Source organism: Rousettus aegyptiacus, unplaced genomic scaffold, assembly GCF_014176215.1.
Source record: "Rousettus aegyptiacus isolate mRouAeg1 unplaced genomic scaffold, mRouAeg1.p scaffold_m13_p_2, whole genome shotgun sequence".
NCBI classification, from domain to species: Eukaryota; Metazoa; Chordata; class Mammalia; order Chiroptera; family Pteropodidae; genus Rousettus; species Rousettus aegyptiacus.
In genome coordinates this window covers 120,048,771-120,062,105 of record NW_023416295.1, presented here as the reverse complement: position 1 = coordinate 120,062,105, position 13,335 = coordinate 120,048,771, and the positions used below count along the sequence as shown (strand labels likewise).

General features: G+C 35.6%; 1 protein-coding gene across 2 annotated transcripts in view; it reads left to right on the top strand.

Annotated features, from left to right (window-relative positions):
- The window catches only part of MSRB3 (methionine sulfoxide reductase B3), a 143,585-nt gene that overhangs the window by 44,347 nt on the left and 85,903 nt on the right, over positions 1-13,335 (top strand). For both annotated transcript variants that reach the window (XM_016139917.2, XM_016139918.2), the window contains 2 exons: positions 2,664-2,772; positions 4,403-4,480. In XM_016139917.2, coding sequence (XP_015995403.2) covers positions 2,664-2,772; positions 4,403-4,480 — 187 coding nt within the window. The remainder of the gene's footprint in view (positions 1-2,663; positions 2,773-4,402; positions 4,481-13,335) is intronic.

The following is a 13,335-nucleotide window of genomic DNA, read 5'->3' as shown; positions in this document are numbered from 1 at the left end:
TGGAAGATGACCTTTAAGTGCACCAAAACCAAATAATTTGTAGGCTATGACACAGGGCACATTCCTACAAAATTTGTGTGAATGCTGCTTTAGTGGTTCTTGAAAGACAAACAAAGAAAGCTGGAATGAAATCTCCATCCCCCTCTCAAATAAGACGGAGACTAACAAGAGAGTACAGCAGCACGCTTTCAAAGCTTGCCATTAAAACGAGGTCTCTGTAGCACAGTTAATGAGATGGTTCATAGTGGAAAATAATCTGTTTTTAAGAATGTTTAGATCAAAAGTAATTTCTAATCTATGAAATAAAGTCTCTTCAATACCCTTCATTCACCAGTAAAGCTTTTATGTTTGTATTATTTACTTCAATCAGATGTTTTCAATTTTACCTTTTCTCCTTATACAAATACTTGACATGATTCGTCAATACTGACCAACAGTTTTATTCTTTTTCTTCAGAAAAGAGAGATTTTGAGAGAGGGAGAAAGAAAAAGAGAGAAACATCTTTGCCTAAACGATTTGCAAGCATCTGTGCTTTAAGCTACTTTTTATGAACACTCCTTAGTAAATGACTCAAGGTAAAAAAGCAGAAAAGCATCCAATGTTAGGAAATTGCAATCCAATACCATGTAATTTAAACCTGCAGTTGCTTCTCTTGTACTAAATGACATACAGATGGGTAGCTTAGTTCTCTCAACTTTGGGAACACAATTGGTCTTTTTGTATGAATGAACATATATTAACAAAAATATTTGGGACAGAATTGTTTAATTCTAATTGTATAGATTTTAATTATCCATGCCATTGGAAAGAATAATTTTAACCAAGATATTCTGTCGTGTTAAATTTGCAATTAATGATTTTTTGGAACAAAATCAACGAAGATGCAACACATAAAAACATAACTTTTAAGAAGTCTATAATGAATTGAACAGAAGCTCACCTATTCACAGTCAGTGGGTTATTTAAGAAAGAGTGTTCTGCATTCAAGCTGTAGAGAGGCTTATTCTGACAAGACAAACTTTTCTCAGGAAAACATTTCTACCTCTTGGAAAATATTAACAGTGTAAGAAGTAGGCATTCGGATGAAGCCTAGTGTAATATGGGATCCAGTGAGATTAGAGACCAACGTGCCATTAGTGATAGGCCAGCTCTTCATATGGATCTTTCCAGGCCAGAGCAGACCCAACCTATTTAGGAGAGGCGCTAAATAACAGGCCAACTAGAAGGTGCACCTTTCTGTTTGTCTCTGGTTTGCTCTTTTCCTGCCTCCATATTTTCTCCTAGAAAATCAACCACTCTATCTTGGTGGCCCTGATTCTGGAGGCTGATATACTACTCCATCGATCCCACCAGCAGGGTAATGGGTTAATTTTTCTCTTAGTTTAATTTCAGTTATCTCACATACTATGACATTAGGTGCTTTAAAGCAAAAGAAGTAGAAACCATTTCTGTTTCTAAATCATATTCAAAATAAGTTTAGATTAATATTCAGAACACTAAGCAAGCTTTCTTTTAGTAATTTCAAAACATGATAAGAAATTTTAGCAGGTAACGGCCATCTGCAAGCCTCTTTTCCACTGTGATGGATGGTAAAGAAAAGCGATTTTATTGCCGCAAGTAAGGCTTGCTTTGTCCTGGAGTTATATTTCTTTTCACTCATTTGTGCAGGTAAAATAAAATACTATATATAAACAGGTGTTGTCTGAACATTTTACTGCAGTCTGTATAGGTTGAAATAAAAGCTGCCATTGTTATTAGAATCACATTAAAATTATTTCACCATTCAAATACACTTAATCAGTGAAGTGTTCCTAGATATATTTTGCAACAAGAAAATGTAGGTCTCTAAATAAAATCACATTCACTTTTCCTCTTCTTTTTGTCTTCCCCCCTCCCTATTTTTCTCACCCCTTCTTTGGAACTTCTTGAATCTGCATTAGTGTAAATGCTTTCTCCTGGAGTCTATTGAAAGTGTCTTGCTGCCTGTTTTACAGGGTAAGATACAGTCTTTAAAGAGATATTTGTTTTTAAGACCTCTACAGAACCTAGTGAGGTACCTGACAAAATCACAGAGAACAAAAATTTCTAGTTATGGAAAAATACATTTTCAGGGTTTTTTGTTTGTTTTTTGTTTGTTTGTTTGTTTTTTGTTTTTTGTTTTAAAATAGGATGGTATTTAAATCACCCAGAATAGAAATTGAATGATGAAGGTTTGAAGCTATTCTACTAAGTTGCAAAATTATTGAATGGAGAATTATTGTTGAACGTAATATGCCCATCATCTTATACATACAGTGTAAATGCTTGTAAATAGAGTTATACTTTTTAAATTCATTAAAAAAAAAGAATGTCAAGGTATTGGCAGACATAGAGGATGTACTGGCACTACCATCTTGTGATTGTCCAGTGAGTGTTTATTGCCACATGCTAGCAGTTTTTGGCTGCAGCACATTGTTAGTGCTCCAATGGAATCACTTGAATCTTGAGAATCATTTTTAAGACTAAGAGAAATAATCAGCTGCAGTTCAGGTAAGTTTGTGGGTTAGGAACTGATCTGGTCATAGACAAGTGAATGCAGAAGCTGTGCTGTGGCGGCCAGCCAAAGCAATTATTTAGAATTCAAGCTAAAAAGCCTCCTTCTCCCATATCCTTTCTCTTTCCAGGGTCATGTAGGGATAAAAAGAACTGTAAGGTGGTCTTTTCCCAGCAGGAACTGAGGAAGCGGCTAACACCCCTGCAGTACCATGTCACTCAGGAGAAAGGGACCGAAAGGTAAGGTGAGCTGCAAGAAAAAGTCATTAAGCAAGAGCTAGTTTTCTCCATCCCGCCACCCCCTGCCCCGCCCTGCCTTCCAATTCTTTTCCTTGCCATTTAATTTAAAGAATTCTGCACTTATTTGCTAAAGTCTACAAATTAGTATCCTTGAAAAGGTTTGAAAATGGTATTGTTTAGGTTAAGACCAAGTTTTATTTATTCTTTCCCCCATTTAATGAACACTCTATCTTATGTACAGTCACAAGGCTTTTATTAAGGGCCTGTTTTTAGTTTACTACAAAATGTGTGGAAGTAATAGCGATTTAGGTACATTTTTTGGGAAGACATCACAGTAAGCAAAACCATGAGGGACATGGCACTGTGCCAGGATGCTGAAATTTTGAAGGTGGCCATTGTAAGTATAGACGTTTTGGCTGCAAAAAGAAGGTAGCATAATTTAGTTCCTTTCTACCCCACTCCAATTTCTTTTTGAAGCACATGTGGAGAAAGTATTTATTGGCTCATTTGTGGTTGGAATGTCAAAAATTTTCAATAACTGCCCTCACATGGCTTTGGTCCTTGGAAGTTCGCCCTAAGTCCTGAAAAAAGAGTTTGTTCACTTCCAAGACTCTTTTTAGTGAATAAAGTCTCTCTCAGCTGATTCCAGCTTAAAGGTAACTTGCCAAGGTCCAACCATTCTGTTGTCTAATTTATACCATGGAGCTTGGCATAAGGCCGTAACTTACCTCTGATCCAAATTTATTAATGATGTAACTTCTTGTTTTCATTCATGAACTGAAAGCTCTTTACCACACATGGGGTTCTCGTTAATAGGCAACACTCTCTTCCTGTCACAGTGGATACTATTTACTGGATTTACCAAGTGTTGAATCTCTCTGGACAAAGTCCACCTTCACTACACAATGAGTTAGCAGTGGACTTCAGCCTCTCAGCCCAGGAGGACTTCTACCCGTCCTGTTGTGTACATGACCAGCAAAATGATTTACTGCACACAAACAACTAGAGATTAGGTCATTCTTAAAAATTCTGTTTATAAAAAAATTGGACCTCATAAAGAGGGTGAAAGGATAATAAAAACAAGCTGCAGAGCACATAGACTTTTTGTTGGGCTAGCACAGCTGATTCGTATTAGCTGAATGACCTCCTAGCCTTTAAGATTGTTAACTTAGAAAAATATTCCCTTAAAGCTGCAATATTCCTTTTCAAACCAAAAAATAAGACTCCTTCCACTTGAAGTCTTTGGATCCCTCTGCATTTTCTAGTATACACTCTTGGATCCTTCTGTATTTACTGTAGAGTAGTAGAAATCTTATGTAATATTTTTTCTATGAATATGAACTACAGACTTTTTTTTTTGATAGGAAAATTTTTTTCTAAGCATTATGCAACTACATGTCTTTTTTTTTTTTTAATTCATACTAGTTTGGAGTAGTTATATGCACATTTTATTATATAGATTTGAAATATATTAGTAATGTTCAGATTTCCATATGTTTGGTCTGTTCTCATTATAGGAGAAAAAGCCCTTGAAAGATTTATTAGAGAAATATATTTTAAGCAAATATGTTCTGTAAGAAATAATGTTAACTTTATTCAGTTTTTTAGTCCTCTCTTTATTGTTTATCAGTGCCTTCGAAGGAGAATATACACATCACAAAGATCCTGGAATATATAAATGTGTTGTCTGTGGAACTCCATTGTTCAAGTAAGTATGCTAAAAACCTATGGGTATGGACATATCACAGATGGCAACAAACTATTTATTGCTTGTTCATATTGGGATCTTTACATTATCGAATTTTCGTTATTTCTATTCCCATCCTCCCCACCATCCCCCTCCCCCCCCCAAAAAAAACCCGAAAGTGATTATTGACTTTTATGATAAATTACCAGTTTGATAGACTGGCTGATTTTACACTCTTTGTATTTTTAAAATACCCAACACTAACTTTGGTTCGCCGCAGTATAACCATGGCGCTTAGCAGAGCTATGAAAGATGTTTTGGTGAACAGAAAAATGTTTATATATTTATTAATTTTTTATCAATAAATTGATGGACCTTAATTAATTTTTCGGACCATATGTAAGTTCTTCACGTGCACCTTTCAGATTGAATAATATCCACCAAGATGATTATATTTCTGTGTGAAGGGCAATACCTGTATTTAAAGTAACATGGGAATTATAACAGATGCTTGTACATATGTAGCAAATTACATATGAGTTTAACAGTTTTTGCATTGATCCAAAATCTTTATTTTAGAGATTTCAGTAGTTTACTATAAAACAGGCAGTACATAGGCTTTTTAACTAAAATAGTTAATTCAGACATTGTACTCTAGAGATTATGGATCTTTTTAAGAAAGGAAAATCTTTACCGAAATTTTATTTATCTAGCTGGAGAAAATCCTAGAAACCCTGTACTTCCCATAGGGATGCTGATTTTGGGGGGTGGGGGAAGGAGGCAGAAACCTTAACTGGGAGTAAATGTCATTTATTTAAAACAGAATTACAGTTTTCTTAGGGGAAATGAGCAAACAAGAATCTAATACATGTAGTACGTAAAACATAATATCTCTCCATAAATATTTCCCTTTTAAAACACTAGCATTTACAAATTTTTCATAAATAATAGGAAACAATAGTTTCCTTGAAAAAAAAGTTTTAAAGTTTAAACCATTCTTAACTTCTATAAACCTTATCGCGCATTGATAATGTTGGTTGAGAATCCATTCTGATTTCTTATGCATTTATTCTTCATGTTAAAAAACCAGTTCTTCAAATTGTCACCCATTTCCTCTCAGAAAACACACATCCTTATATTTCAACATCTTTAACTTGTGTCATAATAGTTGATATAACACTTAAGATACTTGCTGAGCCATGTTAAACTTGTTAATATCCCAAATGGTAAAAATCGGCCACATCCCCTTTGCTTTTTGTTTAAAGTTCTCCACCTCTTTCTCTATCATGTGATTCAGTAAAGTAATAGATCTAAAGAAAACTGTTTTAAATAAGAAACAGAACCACTGTAAATGAAGGATTTAACCCATGCGAGATTTTGAGTCACAAAAATTAAAAGCAAGACCCTTATTTAAACATAGGTACTGGGGGGGGGGGTGGAGTCAGCGAGTTTTACATTTGATGTGATATTGCCTCTATTTCATTTAGCATTCTTGTAAGGAAAGGTTTTGTTTTCTAAGTTTTTAAGGAATATGGTTTCATGTTATTATTCTTTTTAAAAAATTGTATGCTTCTCCTTACTTTCCTGTCAGCTTCAGGGGGAAAAATATCCATGCTTTAGCTTCCATTGTAGGCAATAATCGTTCATGGATAGGGTGCCATTGTCTTCATACTGGAGAACTTGTACCCCGGGTGTCCACAAATCTTTCCAGGGGCCACAGGGCATGAACAGTTTTGAGGGAGTCAATTTTCTGGTCCTCAAGTTCTATATGTACACTTTTCTCAAACTGATGTGTCTGAGAGGATCTGTGGTTGGCCACTTCTTCTTATCTATTGTAGTCATTTTTCTCTCACTACACAAAAAAATGTCATATCTTTGACCCATCCTAATTTTTTTTTTTACTTTTTTAAAAAATTAGCTTCACTTTTTTTTTAATTTTTATTTTTAATTCTTTAATGTCACCACATATTTGACCCCTTTTATCCCATCTACCTCCCTCCTTCCCCTTCCTCTCCCACCCTCTGGTAACCACTAGTCTATTGTCCATGTCCATGAGTCTCTTTTTGTTTGTACTGTTCGTTTGGTGCTTTTAGGTTTATATCCCATCCCAAATCTTACTATGATATTGTCCCAGGGTAAAATCTCTAAGGCATTAAGCAAAAGAACAGCATTACTTCTGAAGGAGAGACCCATGAAAGCAAGGCCAAAAAATTATTGAAAAATATCAAACTGGTAAAAAAATGTTGAAATAGTGTTTTATCTTGCCAAGGCTCAGTCTGCCTGCCTGCTGTTTCCTTATTTATCTCTCCATATGTTGTTTGTCTATCCATTTTCTCCCAGTATACTTAAGTGAGATAGTTGTCATGAGAACATGTATCAACCTTTTTACATATTTATTCCTATTGTAAAAAATGGAAGTCTTTTTTTGGGGGAGGGGGACAGAATAAGTCTGATTGGGTTGATAGATATGACAGATAGGCCTGCTTTTTCAAATTAGGTTTTATGGTGGATTTCTGTGTTCATTAAATGATCTAATATATATATATATATATATATATATATATATATATATATATATATATAGCTCTAAGCTTTCGAAAAAATATTTTTGAGCATATAATCTATATATAAAACACAAGCAAATTTAAATGATTTTTCAATTATTTAAATTTTTGATAGGCAATTTTAGTTATTACTTTAAAATATATGAGGAAGTATGTAGCAGTCAGAACCCAGTTTGGATAGAGAAACCACACAGTAATTTGAACAAAAAGGTTTAATATAAAGAATTGTTGCCTATAACAGAGGATTGCAGTAATGAGGGATTGTCTGGTAAGAGGTAAATAGAAATGATAAAGAATACAGATATAGTAAATATAAGAAGTAATCATGACCCCTAGGGCTGAGATACGGCCCTAGGAGAAGTTTCCCCTGTAGCTCCCCGCCTCCCAACTTCTACTCCCTGGGGCTGAAATCTAGACCTTGTTGACGATGTCATGGTTGTGGCCTACTAAATTGCAGAGAAGTCACTGTGGTGTCATGATAATGCAACTTTCTAGAAATCTGCCTTCTGAAATTTGCTGGAAATCCACCCTCTGGAGTGCTTGGGAAACACAATTTGCAGGGAGATGTCTCACCAGAGGCACTTCCCTACAAAACTACCTGAGGGTAATGCCGGGGGAAGCTGCTGGCTGCCAGCTGCTGCTGATCCTGTGTGCTGAAGGCAGACCTAGCACCACAGAAGCTGCTCGTGCTGTTAAGAAGAGCTGGGCACTGGAGAAGCCGCGTGTGCCGCAGGAGCCTGTCACCAGAGAAGCAGTACCCACTATGAAGTCTAGATGCCGGAGAAGCTGCCTGCAGTAGGAGCCAGGTTCTGGAGAAGCTGTGTACACTGAAGGGGCTGGGCGTGGGAGAAATCATTCACACTGTAGCAGCTTGGCACTGGAGAAGCTGCCCACATTGCAAGGGCCTGGAAGTAGAGAAGATACATGTGCTGCAAGAGTCAGGTGCTAGAGAAGCAACAAGCTCTGCAGGAGCCTGGTGAGCAAGCATACTAAAACCAGGAAGGAATAACCTTTTTCTTTTGCAATCTTTCTCTTGTGCCTTCTGCTGACAAAGAAAGAAATATTTAAAGGTCCCACCTCCGTTTTATCAGAACAGGCAGGGAAGGTGGGTGTAGAGGTGAGGATCAATAAATTGATAACTGGCACAGAATCTATATTTTTTTTTCAAAATTCTTTTAGGGGTTCATGAGCAAAAGTTTGAAAACCACTCACTAATCTAGTGAATCAATGGCATCGCTATCAGATACCTTTTTGAGATAGCTGGTTTCATACTTTGAACACAAATTATAGGAAACAGTTGTACATGTGGGTGAGTGTGAGAAAGCATGTGAAGTTTTGTTAGAGGGCAAGGAGTGAAGGAGAAAAGTTAAACAGAAAAGACTAAATAGCCAGATGATATGAGAAATAACAGTGGGAGGGAGACAGGAAAATGAAAAGAAAGAAAGAAGTGCTGAATTTGAAAATGCCTAATCATTAGCAGTATGAAAAGGTTATTTTCTCAACTGCCATTTCTGTTATCTTAGTCACACTCAGTGTGTGTGTGTCTAGGCATGCATTTACATATTTGTATAATCCTCTTCATTTACTCGTATACATATGTAATACTTCCTTACAAAAAAGGCCATTCAATTATTATTTCATTTTCATACTTTACCCTAAATACATCCCTTCTCAACAATATACTGCTTTCTTACTGCTCACCAAGTACAAGAACCTTATTCACAGACTGCTTATAAACCAAATGTGTAATTTATTCCATGGTTACATTTTCTTCACATTCACAAATTCTGCTAAGCTAGTTTATTTCTCATATAGTACTACTGACTTTCAGTTTGTAAATTAACTGACAGAAGTTAGCATGTTCTCTGGTTATTTGAACTTCTAAAATTTCATAAAATGAATTTATTGCATATCAGATAAACCAGAGAAGGCACTGGTGAAACAATTTAATTCAGGAAGTATATTTGACCATTTATATTTTGCTTTGGCTGACACTTTGCCATGTGTTGTGAAACAAATAAATCTTAGAACTGTTTTCTCTTTACAGTTTTGTTGGCACAATAAGAAAAATACAACAAACAGTTATAAAATATGAAATGATAATGTCAGCATCTATCCAAATATGCCTGTTTGAAATGCTTTCCTAGTAATAGCAAGGTATACGACTGCATCAAAGTAGGGCCAGTTTTCACAGAGGACATGAGACCACACTCTACCAGGCAGAGGAGGATTTAGTTTCTGCCAGGTAGGTGATGCCTGATAGAGAATGCCTTATGAGAAGAGGTATTAGAGATAGGATCAAAAGTGGATTTTTCAAGGAAATAGGAATCTGCTTTAGTAGGAGTGAAGAGGTGAGTTCTGTTGGGAGTAATGGGTTGTCTGGCTGGAGGGTAAAAGAGGACCCATTAAAGAAGCCCTTGGATACCAGAAAAGACATTTCAATTCCTACTTGAAATCCTTTAAGCCCTGGTATCTTTTCCTCCAGAAAGTCCTGTCTGAACTTTCCAGGGTAAACTTTGGTGTCCCTCATTTCTGCTCCCGTAGCCCCTTGTATGTACTTCCAGAAGTACACTTTGACTTTGTTTTGTAATTATCTGACCACTAGTAAGTGAACTCTACAATAGCAAGTTCATGTCTTAGTCATATTTATATCTCTCGTCCCTAGCATGTCGTAATCACTAAATATTTGTTCGTTGATTAGATGCATGAGTGTGGGGAAATTTTGAATAAGATAATAGCATGAAGAAAATGGGAAGTAAGCTATAACAGTGAACAAGAGTGATTTCTGTGGGGTGAAAAAAGGAGGAAATAGGAGTGTAACTGCCTCATTGGGAGTTTTTGTTGTTGTTAGCTGATAACCCTCAATATTATCCACAGGTAATCAGCTTCTAATAACTTTGTTTAAAACTTTGGAAAATCATATAGAATAGTTTTTGTTCTGTATACACTTAATTATCAGGCTTTGCCCTGAATTAATCATTTTATATAGGTTCATTAATGACGATGATGATAATAATAATAATAATAGTAATAAAAACAAGAGCTAAAACTTATATAGTGTTTACCAGATGTCAGGCATGGTTCTAAGTACTTTATATATGTTGTCTTTTAATCTTCACAGCAACACATTTTATAGATAAAGAAACTGAAGGGGTAAGTACCTTGTGAAGATTACACAGCCAGTATACAAATAGATTTAGAATAGTAACAGTCAAACCTTTAGGAAAGACAAAAGCTGAAGAATCTTAGAAAAACAAACTTTTAATGTTTTCTTTGGTCACTCTAGTCTGGTTATTTTGCTCAGCACAACTGGAACAAATGGAACATAAATACTGCCCTCAATTCCTTGAAAAATCTGTATTTCTCATAGTACTTAACGTTGAAAATCGAAGACCATTTTAATCTAGGGAGGGCAGAACCCAAATTAACAGATCCATCACGGCAGATCGTCAAGAAGGACTCAGCTTCAGGCTGGTTGTTATCCTTAGGGACGTCCCGTGGAATCCTGGCAGGAAGAAGCTGCCAATGTTAAGTAAGCCATACGGCCTCGCAGCATCTCTGAGAGCTAGGACGGTGGCTAGATTCACGGGCAAGATTCTAATCATTTTATATAGGTACTAAAACTAGAACATATTTTATTTCTGCTTATCGATTCTCTATTGCATATTCTCAGGTAGCCGTATTCCAAATTTTCTCTACATTTTTTTTTAAAAAGATTTGTGAGAAGATTGAAGTCAACTAACATGAGCTGTCTTTCTTTCTGTCTTAAAATTTTGTTGTATCTTCATTTCTTTCAATCAGAACACTCATGGGCTAAAAGCAACTGGTGAAAACAGTTGAATATTAGCCTGGATGTGTGCCCCAGATTTGTCACTTATAAAATGGGGGAAAAGAAGACCAAACAGGTGTAAGAACTAAATGCAGAACAATTCCAATATATTGTGAGTATTCTACAAATGTTAAATTCAAGTGGCCTGACCAAGTTTTAGGAACATATCATACCATCACAACAGCTTAAGAAATTCCTTATAATGTGAGAAAGTGCGGGCTTTATTAGAGAGAGTCTGTGTGTGCACAGTATGTTTTAGTGTGATGAGTCACTGCCCCAGCTGTGCTGCTACATTTCAGATGGAGCTGTGCTGCAAAACTATTCACACATGCTACATTTCACATGAGCCTCCTGTGCAATTTTATTCTAGGCTACTAGAAAATTTAAGTCATTTTTCAACTCTTTAAGAACATAAGCCTTTTCACTGAAGAAATTCCAGTTCAATGCCACACACAATTTACTCAGCTACACTGTTCCATGTATGCTGCTCCATTTACTACTAAAGGAGACTTTCAGCATAATCTTCCTCTTCTGATATAGTGTGTGTGTGTGTGTGTGTGTGTGTGTGTGTGTGTGTGTGTGTGTCTGTGTGTGTGTATCTGTCGGCAGTGAGGGGGGAATGTAAGAGCAGGGAGGGGAGGGAAGAGGGAAGTAGGGAGAAAACGTTTTCCATTCTTACTCTATTCAAATTCCATTTTCTCAACCCTTTAAACGCTCTCCATATGATATGTACTCATAAACCATTCCAGTCACTATGGAATTCTACTAGGGAGAGTAACATGAACTTAATTTCAAGCTTTCTTTTTATGGAACTCTAGCTGGAAATTGCTCATAATTCCAGCAAATGTTTCTTAACCTTTAACAAAATGCATTTCATTTGAATTTAAAGGATTTGAATTGCCCTTCACCTCATTCTAAATTCTTTAACGAAATTTTCCAGTGCAATGAAACCATTCTGAAATGAACTAGATTTCTGAGTACTGGCTTAAACTTTTGTTATATCTAAATAACTCAAATATTATTTTGAAGAGAATGTAAAATTGGCTTCTCTCATCCCATTGACCCTTCCTGTCTTGTCCCTACATAGAATGATTTACAGGAAAAATATCTGTTAACAGGAGAGTTATTTTGTTGTATTTATTTCATCTGAAAGCTCAGGGTAAGACCATAGCTAGATGGAAAGGAAAGTACTTCCTGGAGTTACTGACAAAGATAGGGAGCAAAAATCATTGTTAATGCCAGGCTCATTAAACCACCAAGAAAAAAGAAAGAAAAGCATAAACAGCATAAAAGTGTAGGATACAATAAAGAACAGCTATCTTTTGAGAAATTAGAAAACCATGGCAAGGCATAATTCAGAGTTTAACAATATGTGAAGATTGTTATAACTGCATTTTTTTCTATTTAAAAGTTACACGTACACACACACACACACACACACACACAGTAAAATTAAAGCAACACCTATATAAAATCCCTGGATACCTGAAAGTGTGTGCGTGAGTGTGTGTATATGGATGTGTTTTGGGGGAAGAAAAGTGAGGGAAGGACAGTCTTAAACTTATATCACCTAAATTACAATCCTAGTTCTTTAGTTAATTTTCCAGGTGTACACAGAAATAGTTTAGATTTTCTTTAGTGAATTAGAATGGATAGTTAGAATAAATTGGGAAACATAATAGGCAAAAATTTTGTCTATAATTCATGTAAATTTATCTTGTTTATGTAATCAGAAAATTCATGAATGTTTATTCCACTTCACAGACTTTGAAATTATTTAAAGATAGCTTATAAGAACTAATATACAAATTTTAGCAAGTACTTCTGAGGCACTCCACAAAAAGCTACTCTTTTTGTAAATGAATAATCCTTTTTTCAAAACATGGTCACTGATTCAAAAAGGATTGCATAAATACTCATTCAGATACATGTCTTCAGTGTGACCCATCACATAACATTATTAAAGAAAAGTGCAGAGGCGTCCAGGGTACCAAGTGGAAACATAGTGCCATAATGTGTCAGCACAAACTTGTTGCATAACCACAAGCAAGTTACTTAAACATTCCATCTCATTTTCCTCATCTGTAAAATGGTGAGAATAACATCAACTCATTCTAACTCATAGCACTACTGTGTCAAATGAAATAATTACACATGTGTGCTCTAAAAGATATATAAGCAAAAAGTAAGGTTTGTAAAAGCTGTGCAGCTCCAAATAAATTTACATGGTAAAGTATAAACAGCATGCAAATCTACTAAAGTTCTCAAAATTAAGTCAGTATAGTTTGCTCTTGATTTCATTACCACATATTTTATAATGTAGTGTTTGACCCAGTGATCCATTTCATCTAAAATATTTCAGTTTCTATTGAACAATTAAAAAAAACTTGAGTCTGGAATCTAAATTCCCCAAATAATGTGACTTAAATGAGTAACTGAGAGTTTGAATACATAAGTTATTTACAAGTCTCTCCCTAACAAAT